General features: G+C 58.5%; 2 protein-coding genes across 3 annotated transcripts; one reads left to right on the forward strand and one right to left on the reverse strand.

Moving 5' to 3' along the window:
• The first annotated feature begins 126 nt into the window (after positions 1–126).
• SIGIRR (single Ig and TIR domain containing) lies at positions 127–4701 on the forward strand. Its single transcript, XM_065755385.1, has 11 exons — positions 127–227; positions 1587–1717; positions 1949–2135; positions 2212–2342; positions 2535–2675; positions 2770–2913; positions 3014–3116; positions 3195–3345; positions 3686–3866; positions 3956–4595; positions 4634–4701. The coding sequence occupies exons 2-10, from the start codon at positions 1711–1713 to the stop codon at positions 4147–4149; spliced, it is 1239 nt and encodes a 412-aa protein (XP_065611457.1). The 5' UTR covers positions 127–227; positions 1587–1710; the 3' UTR covers positions 4150–4595; positions 4634–4701.
• PKP3 (plakophilin 3) lies at positions 4637–14803 on the reverse strand. Of its 2 annotated transcripts, XM_065755384.1 has the most exons (14): positions 14707–14803; positions 12283–12475; positions 11595–11671; positions 9907–10628; positions 9447–9570; positions 9111–9315; positions 8694–8868; positions 8306–8423; positions 7815–7982; positions 7295–7480; positions 6943–7096; positions 6326–6518; positions 5982–6069; positions 4637–5597 (listed from the first exon to the last, which is right to left on the reverse strand). In XM_065755384.1, exons 1-14 carry the CDS (start codon positions 14743–14745, stop codon positions 5562–5564), a joined length of 2478 nt encoding a protein of 825 aa, XP_065611456.1. In that variant the 5' UTR covers positions 14746–14803; the 3' UTR covers positions 4637–5561. The 2 variants fall into 2 exon arrangements, with proteins under 2 accessions (XP_065611456.1, XP_065611455.1); XM_065755383.1 differs by lacking the exon at positions 14707–14803 and having other exon boundaries at positions 12283–12547.
• Positions 14804–15716: the final 913 nt, after the last annotated feature.

The raw sequence follows: 15716 nt of genomic DNA on the forward strand, positions 1-15716 counted from the left end.
GATGGCCAACCCCTCCTGCAGGCCTGGCACCCGGTGATTGGGGAACCCAGCAAAGGGCACGGACTGAAGAAGGAAGGGCAGGGGGGTGGAGGGATAATAAATTAAAATAACACACGAAAAAAAACCACGACACGCAGAAAAACCCAAAGAAAGCACTTGTCTGGCAGTCAGCTCAAGCTGCACAGGGGGAAGACGGCTGGCAGGGAGTCTGGAGGAACCTCCTGCAGGTAAACACAGCTCTCCACTGCTTCCCACTCTGTGTCGAGGTGTCTTGGCCGGGGCCAGTAGGGTCTCACTCTCTCCCCACAAGCCTCATTGCTTAGCCTCCATCCCTACTGCTTGCTCCCTGCCTGCCTTGCTTTTCCCACTCACCTGCTGTTGTGCTTAGATCAGTATAAAACTGGGCCATCCCCCAACCCAAAACGTAGGAAATGGCAGTGTGTTGTGTGTTCCCCCATGCTCCTCCAGCACTGCACGGAGCTGCCCTGTCGGCATCCACTTTGCACCTTGGAGAAAAAGTGGTGCCTCCCTGTGGGGCTGGGGAGGTGCTGAGGTCCTTCTTGAGCTCTCCAGCCAGCCCACACCCTGCTGGGACTTCCTTCTTTCTAACCACGAAACAATGGGTGAGCCAGGACTGAGCACAACCAGAGCATCCCCACCAGTGCGGGAAAGCCCTACACCACCCCCAGTGTGGCATTTTCCACCCCTTCCCCACGCAAAAGCCTGGCAGGGGGGCTCTCTAGCCCCTGCTCTTCCATCTTTGACCATGGAAAAACTCAGTTAGTGCTTTAGGTATCAATTATTTTCTAGCTGCTCACGTGTCCCCTGCATACCTTGACTCCATTTTCACCCAGCTGCTGTGCCAAAGGGAGATGAGGTTCCTCCATCCGCAGCTGCAAGCCTCCCCCTTCCCCACAACACGGGCACAGGGGAAAACTGGGTTTCACCATTTCCAAACTGGTTTGGATCAGCAGTGAAGAAGCTCTGGGGCAAAGAGGCAGCTAGGGCAGATTTTATCCCTCCTGGCCCCAGCAGTTTGGCTGGATGTGTTTACGGTAGTGCTGCCTTGCATAAACACCAGCACCATGACGTCCTTGTTATTCCCAGCAGGCTCAATGCTGAGGGCTCTGCGGGTGTTCAGGGACAGAGGAGCCCAACCCCATAGACAGGCTCTGCTTCACATTCCCAGTGTGACGTGTTGGCAAGGTGTGGAGTGTCCTCCCTGCTCCTCCTCTTCTCATGGGGCAGTTGCAGATTGTGTGATGCCATCCAGGTCCCTGGGCACAGCCACAGGGCAGCACTGTGTCACCTGATGTGACCACTGCGCCCACTTGGTGTGAGAGCTCATGAGATAGGAAGCCAGTGCTGCTATGAATAAACCCTTGTGGTTTAATTAGCAATTTCAGTAGGCTCATTGGGCTGGGAGCAGTGCCACAGCTAAACCACGCAGCGCAAAGGAGCGTCCCCCACTGCACATCCCATGAGCGGCTGCGTGAGGACTGCGGCTCCCAGCATGACTTGGGGGCTGCGGTTTCACCTTGGCCCTGCACTCAAAGGTGAATTTGGGCCCCTAACCCAAATTCCAGTTTCTCCTCTGTCCCAGCCCCAGTCCACCCTGTGGCAGCGACGAGCGGACTTTGTCCTTCCGGATAACATGACACCGGGTCCCTCCTTCTGCAGTGCCCATGGCTGAATGCCTCTGACCACACCATGGCAGGTAGGCTGCAAAACTCAGTATTTCTAGTGTTTTCAGCATGGTGAGGGCTGGGCAGGGGTTGGACTCGATCATTTCTGAGGTCTTTTCCAATCTAAATTATTCTATGGTTCTATTTAGGGCTTAGTTGAGCGTGGGCTGGTGACCTTGGAGGTCTTTTCCAACCTTAATGACTCAACAGTTCTACGCTTCCCCATTGCCAGGGGCTGGATCTCTGATTGTTTCTCCTTCCAGATTTTTGCAGTGTGCCTCCTGAAATCATCGCCCCGGCTTCCAACGAGACTCTGGAGCTGGCACTGGGAAGCCAGGTCGTGCTGAACTGCACTGTGCGCTGGGCAGTCGGTGAGCACTGCGAGCCCGTTCCCACCTGGACCAAGGATGGGCAGTGGCTGGGCGGCGAGAGCAGGCAGGACAGCACCTGGTAAGGAGCCTGCCCCAGGGTACGTCCGTCTGGCTTCCTGGGTTGCCCAACCCACAGTGGCTCCTTCTCTCTGTAGGTTTGGTCAGAATGCCTCGGAGCGTCTCTTTGCCACCATCCTGCAGGTCAACCTCACACGTGATGCTGATTTTGGGGTGTTTGCCTGCTGGGTCAGCAATGCCACAGCCACTTTCACCCTGCGGAGAGGGGGTAGGGATACACTGGGAGTGAGCCCTGCTGGGGACAGGAGTGGGAAAACCCAAGGAGGTTGCTGGTGTGGGGAGGCAGCGGTGGCCCCGTGGGGGTCACTAAGTGAGAGAAAGAGGCATGCATGCATGCTGGGGTGTGAACCACAGAGAACTGAGTTTAGGAAACCAGTCATGCTCTTTGTTATCTTTGTAGAGTTTGCAGGGCATGTGAGTGCAGTGCTGGCTGCCCTACTGGTCCTGGCCCTCCTGATGCTGCTGGCAGGGCTTTATGTCAGGTGTCGCTTGAGCGTGCTCCTCTGGTACAGGAACCACTATGGCGAGCTGGAGATGAATGGTGAGAAGGGAGCAGAGGGGGAGAGTGGCCCCAGGATGAGGTACCTCTCAGGCTCCTCTCTGGCACTAACCTCCCCTTTCCCCCGACCACACAGATGGGAAGCTGTACGATGCTTACGTGTCCCATGCTGCTGCCCCAGATGATCGAAAGTTTGTCCACTTCATTGTGAAGCCACAGCTGGAGAACCGCTATGGCTACAAACTCTACCTGGATGAGCAGAACATCCTGCCCAATGCTGGTAGGCACCAGCCCTGTGGCTGTCACCCAGATCTGAAATCCCAAAAAGGGGAGAGAATGCAGTGGGCAAGGAGCTAAGCTGCTCTCCCTCCCCGGCACAGAGCCATCAGCAGACCTCATCATGAATGTGAGCAGGTGCCGGCGCCTCATCGTGGTCCTCTCCATGGCGTATCTGGAGCAGGACTGGTGCAACAGCAGTTTCAGGTATGAGCCTACTCCTTCCTGCTGCTGGGGGAGAGGGGCTGGCCGCTCCTCACCTTCTGCCCCACTCTTATCTCCCAGGGAAGGGCTCTGGAGGTTGCTGGAGCTCTCCAGGAAACCCATCTTCATCGTTTTTGAGAGCCAGTACCGGGAGATCACACACCCTGCCATCAGCCTGCTGAAGCACCACAGGAACACCGTGACCTTGCTGGTGTGGCAAGCGGGCTCCATGGTAAGGGCCGAGCAGGGTCCAACCCTGGTGTCCTGCTCCATATTGGGCTGCAGATCTGCATGCTCACGTCCCAAACGTTCACAGGAAGGAGCCCTTGCTCTTGGGTGTCCCCTGGCCAAGGAAACCAGGGCAGCACAGCTCACAGTGTAGGGCCAGGCTGGGAGCTGCAGCTCTCTAGCAGGTTAGGCTGGTTTCTCCATCACTGTGCGGGCACGCTGCCATGGCAGAGCACAGCCCTCACCCTGGCTGAGTTCCCAGCTGCAGGAGGAGCCTTCTCCAGCCCTGGGCAAGGCTGTTCTGCAGCCCAGTGCAGCTCATCTCTCCTTCTTGCCCCACGCAGACCCCATCGTCAGACTTCTGGAAGGAGCTGTGCCTGGCCCTGCCACGCAAAGTGGCCTTCCGGGGGACCATGGGGGACCCACAGACCCAGCTTCAGGAGGACAAGGACCCCATGCTCATCCTGCACAGCAGCTACTTGGACAGCCAGGGGGACCCCCACCCGGATGGAGACCTGGGTACAGGTCCTTGTCACCAGCATCCTCTCCCGTGTTGGGTGGAAAGGTCAGGTCAACTCCTTCCCCAACACTTCACTCCTCTCTGCTCCCCCCAGGCCTCCGTGGACATGCTTTCAGAAGTTCCCTTCCTCCCCGCATCGGTGGCCCAGAGGCTTTGGCCACTGTTACTCTGGAGGACGTGCAGCTGAAGGACAGCCACAGATCTGAGATCGACGTCTCCGACCTGGGCTCACGCAACTATGGCGCCCGCACAGACTTCTACTGCCTGGTGACAGAGGACGACATGTGAGCAGAGGCACAGCCGAGCTGCTGCATCCCAGCATCCCCACGCTCTGAGGGACTGCACACTCTGCTCACGGCTCCAGCATTGCAGGCATTGTGAAGAACTGAAGCTGGGAGGAGAGGAGCCAGCTCCTAGCAACATGCTCCATGGTGGAAAGCCAGTACAGGGCACGTCCCTTTCCACACTGCCTGGGCACACTTGGGTGCTAGGTCCTCCTCCTTTGCCCTGGGGGGAAGGGACATTCTTCCTGCCCAATGGACAAACATTGGGACTGGTGATGCCCCCGGAGAGGCAGCATGCTCCCACATCCCTTGGCCCCTCATTCCCCTGCCCCAGTTGCTTGAGGCAGCATCACCCATCTCTCACTCCCCCCCCCCCAAATCCCAGTAGCAATAAAATGCTGCTGCTCCTGTGGGTCTCATCTATCTGCAGGTGGCACTGATGGATAACGAGTGCTGAGGCAGCGTCCACGGGGGCAGGCCGAGCACAGGGATATTGTTCAAGGTCTTTATTTTGGGGATACACAGTGCACAGCCTCTACATGGAGACTAGTGAGACAGATGCACTGCCCGATCCTCAACATGTCCCAGCCTGTCACATCCTTTATAGGGGAGTCCCTCATGGCCACACTGCTCTCTCTCCCTTCCCCTCCTCCCCCTCCACAACCATCTGCTGACTTCCCTGCCCCTGTACCTACTCTACCCCATTTCCCAGATGGGGCAACACCCCAAGCTCAGGGTCTCCCTCTCCCCAGTCCCAAACCCCCCACCGGCAGACCTAAGCGACCCACAGCGCTCCCCAACCCTCCGCCTCTGCTGGCTGAGCTTTGAACTCATGCTGGCCCCACTTGCACCGGGCACCAAGGGCATCTCCCCACCCCGCGGGGAGACGCCACCCAGCAAATACAAGCTAGCTGGCCCTGCCTGGATCTTGCTTACACAGCACTGGCCTGGAACAGCCCCAGGTCCTTAACAGGGCACCTCTAGGGTCCTTGCTGCAAAGTGGGTAAGGTGCAGCCCCCTAAAACTTAGGGGAACAACAGCAGCCACCACAGATGTGCCCCAAGCCCCTTGTGCTATACAAAGCCCCATCCCCATGTGGGGCACAGCCCAGCACAGTGAGATTGTAGGAGCTCAGCCCTAATTAGTGGGGGGCATCTGGGATAAAGACACACCCAAAAGCCTCCCCAGAGCTTCCTGCCCCTCTGCCAAGCTTCTGGAGGTGCAAAAAATGGTGAGGGGGACAGATCCCAGCCCAGAGATGAGGTGCCCAGCAGCAAGGAGTAGGCACAAGGGACATGAGCAGCAGGGACTACACTACAGAACTGAAGTCCTGCAGTGAGTGGCTTCTCCAGGGTCACAGGTGCAGCCCAGAGGGGAGACCGAGGGCTGTGCAGTCCCTTCTCCCTGGGGCTGTCCTTACAGGCTGAGGAAGTCCTCCTTCCGGTACCCCTTCTGCAAGAAAACAGGCCGACTGTCACTGGGGGGGGGACCCCGCTGCTGTCATTGCCCCTGTTCGAGGGCACCCGTGGCCACACCTTACCAGGAGAAAGGAACTAGGAATGCAAACAAGGAAGCTAGGAATACAAACTAGGAAGCTTCTCTGGCATACTGCACCCACCCTGGGCACAGGGTGGGTGTTCCCATCCCTTTAGGCACCTGGCACCATAAGGATGATGCTCTGTGAATGTTCCCACCTCTTCACGAGGTGAAGACGTGGAGTCAGGGCAAGTCACACCCCTCAAGCGTTTGGGTGGGGCAGATTTCTAGGATGAAGCCCCCCAGCCTTGACTCCCTTGGGCTCTTCCCCAGGATCCCACACCAGAGGGAGGTACGTACCACCTTGAAGTCCCGGTGGAGCTTGGTGTATTGCCACATGTTGCCCAGGAGGCTGGCTGCTGCCCTGGAGGACTTCTCATTGTCTGAGCTGGAGTAGAGAGGGAAAATACAGTCATGCTTTGGGTACCACAGGGCGTGGGATGGTGCCCACCAGCCCAACGATACCCCCCCATAAAGGCTGAGGGCTGATGGGAAGAGGCAAAAGACTGGAGGCCCCCATGGTGGGCTGTGTGGCAAAGTGCTGAGAGGTAGGAGCGCTGAGAAGCACCCAGGTGGAAAAGAGACAGCTGCGGTGATAGACAGCCCCGTGGCTGGGATGGAAAAATGGACAAACGGGCTCCCACCTGTCCCTCCTCTTCTTGACATAGAAGAGCTTCCTAAGGCCATCAAAGTAGACGATGTCGCGAGCAGCCATGGGGCTCTCCACCACTAGGTTGTTGAGCACGGCGATGATGTTCACGATAACATCAGCAGGCGGTGCCTTGTCCCCAATGCTCCCTGGCAGCTTCTCAATCAAGTGGCTGACCACCTTGGTGGCTGGAAGGCAAAGGCAATGAAGGTATCAGGTCTAGTGGCCAGCCCCATAGGATATGTGGTGACCTAGGTAGGAACTCTGCAGCCAAGAACCCATGAGGCAGCACCAAGGATTGCTTCGAGCTCTGTGCTGAGACTCTCAGGCACCTGGGAGAGGAGCGGCATGCAAGATGGGTTGGGGCAATAGTTGCATAGCCAAGGAAGACAGAGGGTATGGAGGCAGAGCAGAACATGCCAGGGATGTTTGGTCTCTGGGGACAGAGAGGGCACCACACAAGCGTGCTTCTGGCTGCAAGCACAGACGCAGGAAGGTACAGAGACATGTCTGGAGGCGAGCAGAGGCCAAACTGAGGATCAAAAGGATGGAAAGAGTCCATTGGGCTCCTGTGTGCCAGCCCAGCCCGGCCCTGCCCTCCCCAGCACTCACACATCTCATCCTTGTTGCGTGCATGGCGGGACAGGTTGCGGATGAGCCCCGTCAGGGAGCGCAGCTGGTGGTGGTCAGCGGTGCGGACACGGTCCAGCACAGGGTTCAGGATGCGTTCCTGCTCCAAGGCCAGCCGGCTCAGCACACCTGCCCACTGCGGAGGCAAAAACCACATGGTTAGAAGCACCCACTGGGTCTGCCCCATCCTCCTCCTCCTCTTGCTCAGGGCGGCAGGGTAACCTGACCGGCAAGGAGCGTGATGGCCACGTCCCCTCACGCAGAGGGTGACCAGCAGTGACAGCAGAGCAAGGTGGGACAAGCCCAGGGGAACGCTCCCCTCCTGTGTCCTCACCCTGCGGTCCCCAGCGGTGATGTTCTGCAGGGCACCTGAGGCTGCCTCTGTCGTGTGCTTGTTGAGCTCGCAGCGCTGCAGCAGCCGGTTGTAGATGCCCACGATCTGTGGGTTCCAGAGCCACTCCATGCCCTTGGGGTCCTTGGACACCTCCGTGAAAGTGACAATGTCTGCATTCAGATAGTGCTGCGGGGACAAGGGGAGCAGCGTTAGACCCAGAGAGAGAACATCGCCTCCGCGTTGTCTCTGCCAAGCTGGAGGTGCCCAAAATGAGGGGACGTGTCAACCCAGCTGTGTCACAGCCCTCAGCACAGAGGAGGGGATTTCACTGATGCAAGCAGCACCTGATTCACCCTCTGAGTTCACCCGTGTGTCCCACCCAGCAGCCAAGGCTGGTGTCCACCTCCACCCACAATCACCGCGTTCACCAGCTGCTTTCCCACGCTTCCACGCCCCAGGTGATGCAGCTGTCACAGCACAAAAATGCCACAGGTCCCCCCACCACCACCACCTTGCTGACCTCTCGAGCCTTCTTGCTCTGGGGGCTGAAGCAGCCCACCAGCTCCCCTGTCATGGTGCCACTGTTGTTCCTGCGGTGGCCTTCCAGGCGCTGGAGGGAGGAGGGGGGCATCTCATCGTAGAGGCGGTAGGAGAGGTTGCGCAGGACACAGACAGCGTTCTCCACACTCTGGGAAAAGAAATGGGACAGAAAGGGTGGAAGTCAGTCCTGGTGAGCTGGCACGCCCTCCAGGACACAGTAGCAAGTAGTACAGACCAGTACAAGTAGTACAGAGTTCTGCTTGTACTTCATGGTCAGAGTGAGATCTGTGGCCCCCGATACTGATGGTACCCCCACTGTGCCCAGTGAGCTTGGACGGATCCAGCTGGGTTTTCCCCACTTTGACAAGGATGTCTGGCGACCCCAGGGGACACAAGGGAGAGAGTAACACTCCCATCTGAGGACACTGGAGCCCCGCAAACCCTCCGAGCAGAGCAAATCTTGAGGCTCACCTTGTCCTCTGACTTGCCCACTTCTAGGGAGCTGTTCACATAGTGGATCATGGCGTCCACCAGCCCATGGCATTCACGCATCTTCTGCCGGGTCTGTTGGCTTGCAGAGCTCAGATTCCTGCATGGAGAACACGGGTCCATCACAGCGAGAAGCAGCCACCACAGCCACCCCAATCCTGGTGTCCCACTGCAGTGGTGAGGGCAGCTAATGCTTGTCCCATGGGGTTGACAGCACTTGGCCTTGATGCACAAGCACTGCAAGGAATGGGGACCTCAAAAACAAGCTCTAGGGACCTCGCTCACTAGATTGGCTGTGCAGGTGGTGCAGTTTTAAGCCCTCTCTAAGCCTTTATCCGCAGTAGAACTGAGGCTGGTCCACAGCAGGTACCTGAGGAAGCCCGTGGAGTTGTAGAAGATCTCTGCCTCAGAGGGGTTCTGCTGGATGACACCTGAGCCACCCAGCCCTGAAAGAGGGACCAGGACCAGGTCCGTGAGCTGCTCCAGTGTGTCTCGAGCCAAGCGATCCTTCAGGTTGTCACTGGAGGAGAGATTCCATAGGATCCCTGTGTGAAAGAAAGGGATCCTCAGTCCTGGGGACAGCTAGAGAGCATGTTCACCTCGGCCCACCTCACTCTGTCCACTCACAGCCGCAAGACAGCTCGTGGGGAACACCACCCAAGTGTGTGTTGACAACACAAAGTTGTCCTAATCGTGCTATCAGCCTGGCTTTACTCACAGGCCGGGGGGACCAGATGCCACCTCAGCAGGAGGAGGACCCCGGTCCAACCGCATGACTGTCTCTGACCTGTGACATTCTTGCGGAGCTCATCATCGGGCTCCCGCAGCGTCCGCATGAGCTCATAGATGCCGTTCTCCTCCACCAGTGCCAGCTTGTTCTCGGCGTTGTCGTAGATGAGGTTGCGCATGGCGCCTGTTGCATGGCGCTGCACCTCCTGGTTGGGGCTGTTAAAGAGCTTCACCAGCTTGGGCATGGCCTGGAGGCTGCGGGCCTGCAACGAGAAACAGGTTGGGTGGAGAGGCCAAGCCAACTTCCCTATGGGGTCTGGGGCTCTTCTCCACATCCTTCACCCTCCCAGGTGTGTCCCACCATACTGAAGGAGCACAGGAGATGGTTGCCCACCTGTTTCTTGGCATTACTGTCACTGTAGCATTTGTGCTGGAGGTAGGCAGCGCCCAGGACTTGCAGGTTGGGGTCACTGGCTATCAGGTATTTCACCGCTGAGGGCAGGTCGATGTCATCAAACCTGGAAGCCACAGGCAGATGAGGAAAGGCTCAGGCAAGGGTCTTCCACCTTTGCTCCCCACCACATCCCACGTCTCTGAGGAGACCTACCAACCCATCACACATCTCCTGGCTCAGCAAGCACCTTCCCACCCCTACATCTCAGGATGGTGTAATGGTAGGAGCTAACAGCACATGCAGGACACACTTCAAGGTGAACTCACACCACACTCCATGACCGTGCTTGGCCAAACCACGCCAACCACCTCACCTCTCCTCCTTCCCTCGCAGCCAGGCAAGAGCGAAGGAGTTTAATAAGTGACTCACGAGAGCGAGGACTCAGCTGGTTGGCACTCACCCTCCTGACTGCTGGGCAAGCAGCGTGCTGTGCCCGTTGTACATATCCACGGCACGCTGGTCCTGGAGGTGATGGCTAGACTCAGCCAGGCTGCGCACAGAGGGTGCACGGGAGCTGTGCTCCACCATGCCCATGTAGGAGCTCCCGATGGCTGCCTGTGAGGACGGCTGGATGCTGCCAAAGGAGCTGGTGCTGAGCCGAGAGCGGTTGTTGCTCTGGAAGCGCTGCAGCGTGCGCATGGCCGGCGCCCGAATGGTGCGGCTCTGGGGCACCTCTCCGCCATCCAACCAGTCGGAGCTCTTAGCATTGGAACCAGTGCTCATCTGCCTCTCGAAGGTGTACGAGCGGCTGAAGCCACCGTTGCCTTGGCTTTTGTAGAGGGACCGGTGCCCCACGGGGTCCAGCTGCTCCGAGATGATGCTGTAGCGGTCATCAGCGGCGCTGGGAGGCAGAGGCCCATCAGCCAGACGTAGGGAGCGCAGAGACAGCGTGTCAAAGCTCTGCCGGGCCCGGTAGTTGCGCTCGTGGAAGGAGCTGGGGCGTGGGGAGGTGTTGGCAGCCTGTGACACGGTGTAGCCCACGCCATAGCTCCGGCCCTTTGGCACACTCCCGTTGCTGACGGTTGCCATCCGCTTGTGCGGAGTGAGGTCCACAGCTGACCGCGAGGACCAGCTGCTGCCCTTGAGTGTGCCGAAATCTTTTTTGGCCATAGATTGGTACAGCTGGAGAGGGGAAGAATGGGGTGTTAAGGGAAGGCGCCCACGTGGATGTTGTTCCATCCTCACGCACAAAAAAGGAAAGGATGGAGTCAAAGCCTTTAAGAGCACATCCAACCCCAACCCATCCCCACCACGATCACCGACCACACATCCCTCAGTGCCACATCTCCACAGTTCCAGATTACCTCCAGGGATGGTGACTCCACCACCTCCCTGGGCAGCTGTGCCACCCCATCACCACTCTTCCAGAGGAATTTGTCCTAAAATCCAATCTGAGCCTCTCCTGCTGCAACTCGAGCTCATTAACTCTCATCCTATCACTGAACCCAGGAGAAGAGACCAATCTCCACCTCGCCACAATCTTCTTCAGGCAGTTGCAAAGAAGTCTCCCCTGGGCCTCCTCTTCTCCAGACTGAACCATCCCAGTTCTGTCACACCTCTGCTCCAGACCCCTCACAGCTTCACTGTCCATCTCTGACACACTCCATGGCCTCTGTGTCCTTCTTGGAGCAAGGAGCCCAATAGTGAGCACAGTACTCAAGGTGTGATCTCACCAGAACCAACTGCAGAGGAATAATCACCTGCTCTTGCTGCCTGCATCATTGCTGATACAAACTAGAGCACTGTCACCTTTCTTGGCCACCTGGGCACGCTGCTGGCTCCCATTCAGTCACTGTCAACTAAGTCCCAGATGCTTTTCTCCCACGCAACTTTCCACTCTGCCCCAAGCCTGTAGTGCTGCCTGGGGTTGTTGTCACAGGAGCGCAGAACCTGGCACTTGTTCTCATTCAACTTCACCCCATTGGCTTCAGTGCATCAATCCAGCCCGTCCAGATCCCTCTGCAGGGCCTTCGTACCCTCAGGTAGCTCAACACCAAGCTGTCTCTCAACGCTAAACCATCTAAGCCATCCCCAGCTAGCATGGAGACAAGTGCTTAGTTCAGAGGGGGATTAGCCCCCGGTACATACCGAGCCTTTGGAGTCCAAGCCATTGGTCTGGGAGCGGGAGCTAAAGGAGGAGTGCACAGTCGTGCCGTACAGACTGCCTGTGGGATGGAGATGGAAGATAATGCACTGGTCTGAGCAAGCTGGGACCAATGCTGCCTCTCACCTCACTGCTCTTGGCGAAGCGGGGGGGGGGGGGGGGGGGGGGGGAGGAAGTGGTGTTTGCAAGGGGGCTGGGGAAGCTGCGGAGGAGGCAGCATACCTCCCATGGTCTCTCCAGCATTCAAGATACCCCGACGGTGAGAGCAGTAATTGCTACCTTGGTGGGGACATGGCAGCTCAGCATGGCTTCCCTTGGCTGGGGACATCCATATTAGGGCAAACCGTGCCCAGGTGTGCCTGGGGATGCTCTCCCATCACCGGGGCGCAGCTCCAGGGCGCAATGAGGCGAAGCAACAGGGCGGAGGCCGAGAGCTCAGACGTTAAATGGAGGCACTTGGAGCCTGGCCAGCGAGGCGAGACAGCGCCGAGAGCCCAGGGAAAGCACCGAGAGCGGCCCAAAGCGGGGCAACGCGCCCCAGTTCCTTCATGCGACAAACTGGGGCAAGCAACTCATGTTCCAAAGTGCCGAGTGCCCGTTCGGAGCTAAGCAAAAAGGGAACCCCTCCCCCACACCACCCGCACACAGAAAACCACCCTGCCATTCTCCCACCTCTGCCATCCACGGGGTCAAGCGTGGCAGGCTCGGGGCGTGGGGTGGCCGCCTGCCCCCGCAGCATCATCCGGATGCGGACCTGCTCTTGGACGCGAGCGTTGCGCAGCCGCTGGGCTTCGGCCGCCTCTCGGCCGCGGCCGTCCAGCTGGCGGTCCGAGGGCAGAGCCAGCGAGCAGACGCCGGCCTCGGGCTGCAGAGCCGAGAACAAGAAGGCATTGGTCTCCTGCATGGCAGCAGCGAGCAGGGCCGAGGCGAGCACGGCTGCCCTGGGCAGGTGTGTGCGGCGGGGACGGCCTTCCCTAAGCTGTAGGGAGGCACCTGGCCCGCCCCGCTGCTGCCACGCCTCAGTGCTGCTGCTGCGTGGGGAGAGACAGGGGTAATGGGGGCCTCTGCGGCCATTGGAGCCCCTCGTGGTGCCCACGGGTGGAGGAGGAGGATGCGAGTCCACAGCAACTGTGACAAGAGGTGAACAGACTCCGTGGACCCCAAGGAGGTCCTGGGCACGCCGCGTTGACCAATACATTCCAGGCTCGACCTACATGTTGATACACGGAACCCCCCCAAGGCAGCCTCTGTGTTGACCCCCAGCCCTCCCCATGATCTCTCCCTCCAGCCCTAGCTGCTGGGCAGCCTCTTCAGAGAGTCTCAGAGCTCTGAGCAGCCTCTACCTTGACCCCTAGGGAGCCACAGACACCAACAATCTTCCCCAGACCTCATGACCTCACCAGCCAGCTCTCAACCCCCAGACCCAAACATGTGGCCCCCCAGGATTGTCCCAGAGCCCCAGGCATCCTGCCCATTGACCCCTAAATCCCCACGGGTAAGCCCCGGACCTCCAAGAGGTCCTCACATCCAACAGGAGGCAGTCACCCCAAAAAAGCCCTCCAACACATCCTACAGCCCACCACCACTGTCAATAGCATGCTCTCCCTGCTTTGCTTTTCAAAACGCCACACAACGATAACTAATTAATAATAACATAGGAAAAAAAAGTAAAAGCATGGGGCTGGTGGCTCTGAGCACAGAGGCAATGAACGCAAAGTGATTCAGCCGCTGTCGCGCGCAGGTACTAATTAGGCTCGCCCCACCCGCCCAGCCACCCCGAACCAACCCCAGCTTTGTGGGGCACGCCTGCACGCAGAATCCCCGACGGCTTTGTTCCAGCTGCTTTCCCCCCACCCGAATTCTTGAAGGGAGCCACGCGCTCCTGAAATGAGTTGTGTATGTTCTCAGCCCCACACAGCCTTAGGGTGAAGGGGGGGTGGGGGGTGGAAAATGGTGGAACTCAGCGTCACTGCTTTGGCCCCGCCTGGCAGAAGTGTTTTGGGGTTTGGCTGCCGGGGAGCTGGCTGGGGCTTGCAACACTGGGAGCTGACAGCTCAGGATGCCTTTTGTCCTTTGGTAGGAACGGAGGGGGGGGGGGGGAAAAAGAGCGGTGAGGAATGTGCCGCTGTCAGCAGGAGCAGCAGTTGGTCGGTGCGGGGCAGGAGAGCATTCCGAGGACAGGGATCTGTCCCCTGCGGTGGTAAGGCCCCCCCCAGTCTTGGTGGCCAACCCCATTGTGCCTGCAGACCTACGACTTCCCATCTCTCTCTCTCTCTCTGAGTGGCCTCATAGGTTTCAGGGTAGAGGTCACAGCCAATCCCTTTGGGGGTCTACAGCCCTAAGGGGACCATACCCAGCTCCGTGCCACCCACACGGGTGCGCTGCACTTGGCAGTGCTCAGCAGGGCACTCCCAGCACGTATGAATCATAGTTCCCTCTCCCCACCCCCCTCCCGGAGAAGGAGGTTCACTCCCCATGCATGTTGCTGCTTGCTCGTGGCTTCGTGCCAGGCTCCAAGTGGGTAGGGGGCACCCCAAGGTACATCCCTGCGTCCCCAAAGCAGGCAGCCAGGGCTCTGCAGCCCTGCAAGAAGCTTTAAATATATATATATACACAGTAATATATATACAGTAATTTGCTAGAAAAAACCCTACTTGGAACAAAACTGAGATGTGACTGCATGTGGAGATGCAGCAATGAATAATCTCAGCATGGACACGCCATGAATTGCACCCCAAGGCAACCCTCTGTGGGGTGATCAGCACCATGGCCCCCATGCTGTACACCAATACCTGCTGCCCCCGAAGCCCCACTGGGTGCCTGTCCCCAAAAATCGGGTCCCGCAGCCACCAATGCCACCAGGAACAGGGAGTGGCCAACAGCAGTAGCAGCAGCACATGTGCCCAGACCGTCCCTTTCACAGCAGGGAAAGCGAGGCACGAGGACTTTGGGGAGGGGTCAAAAACGCTGCTTGGCCAGAGCTGGCCAGGATTGAGCAGCTGATGGATGGCTCCATCAGTTTCCCAATGGCACCCGTGTCCCCTGGCACGATGTCAGCCCGCATTGGGGACAGCCACGTTCCCGAGAGCCACTTACCTGGTTGGGTGGCCCCACAGGGCTGGTGCCCTGCAGCATCCTCAGGCTGGGTGCACCCCTGGGTGCTGTTGGCGAGCCCCGGCGTGGGGTCGGCGATGCTGTCTGCGCGGTGGTGGGCGTGGGGCCGCGGCAGGGCCCGCCCCAGGAGCTTACCCAACCAGTCCCTTCACCGTTGTTTTGCATGTGAGCTCCAAACCCGCTTGCCTCTCAGTCAGGTTTGCACTTTTGGAGCTTGGAGGGGAGGGTGGCGGCTCTGCGTGATGCCCTACTGACCCACCTCTCCTGGATCTGATGCCAACAAAGGTCCCACACTTTCACGATGCTCTGGGAAGCACCTTTGGTCCCCACCCCTGTGGTCTTTGGCCAAAGTGTCTTTCCATCAAGATTCCATTGAATCCCCTGACCTGGCATGGGGAACCTGATAAGGAGGGCTCCAAAAGAGAAGAGGGAGTGGAGGGAGAGGTGGGGGGCACAGCCTTTGGGGCAGGGGGTTCCCCCACACCCTGGAGGCTCCCAGGGAGCATGTCTGCATGTGTGGGATTGAGCAGGATCCCTTTGAAGCCCAGATAAGCTGAGAGGGAGCATTCCAAACAAGCCAAACCAGTTCCAGGGCCATTGCTCCCACCAGCACCACAGCCAGCAGTTGCCAATCCCCTTTGCCCACCACCATCCCTCTGCTCAGCCCTATAGGGACATGCTGAGCCACTCACTTGGGGCTGGGGTTCATCTGTGTCCCCCCTCCCCCCCACCCTGCAAGACCCAGCAAGCCCCAACATGACATTCCCTCTGGGGCAAGGTGAGCCAAATGCCTCTCCCTATCCCTCCTTGAAAAAAATGGAGACCTCCAACACAGCACTGGAGAGGCTCTGGGTTGTAGGAAACTGGAAATCATGAAGGCTGAAAATGACATCTGAAGATCACCATGTCAAATCATCAACCCATCACCACCATGCAGGCTCAGTGCTAAGCAACCTTCAGTGCTGATGGCCCCACAGGGAGCTCCAGAGGCA

The sequence above is a fragment of the Cyrtonyx montezumae genome, unplaced genomic scaffold (assembly GCF_038088225.1).
Source record: "Cyrtonyx montezumae isolate F1298 unplaced genomic scaffold, pur_monq_1.0 scaffold_10, whole genome shotgun sequence".
Taxonomy (NCBI): Eukaryota; Metazoa; Chordata; class Aves; order Galliformes; family Odontophoridae; genus Cyrtonyx; species Cyrtonyx montezumae.

What these genes read in the sequence shown, in the direction of transcription:
- SIGIRR (XM_065755385.1), top strand. An exon ending in TTTCACCCTGCGGAGAGGGG is followed by an intron (nt 2,343 to 2,534) that starts GTAGGGATACAC and finishes TTATCTTTGTAG; the next exon opens with AGTTTGCAGGGCATGTGAGT. An exon ending in TGGTGCAACAGCAGTTTCAG is followed by an intron (nt 3,117 to 3,194) that starts GTATGAGCCTAC and finishes CTTATCTCCCAG; the next exon opens with GGAAGGGCTCTGGAGGTTGC.
- PKP3 (XM_065755384.1), bottom strand. Translation starts at nt 14,745, where the DNA reads ATGCTGCAGGGCACCAGCCCTGTGGGGCCACCCAACCAG. An exon ending in TGACCCCGTGGATGGCAGAG is followed by an intron (nt 11,672 to 12,282) that starts GTGGGAGAATGG and finishes TCCATCCCACAG; the next exon opens with GCAGTCTGTACGGCACGACT. An exon ending in TCACCGCTGGGGACCGCAGG is followed by an intron (nt 7,097 to 7,294) that starts GTGAGGACACAG and finishes TTGCCTCCGCAG; the next exon opens with TGGGCAGGTGTGCTGAGCCG.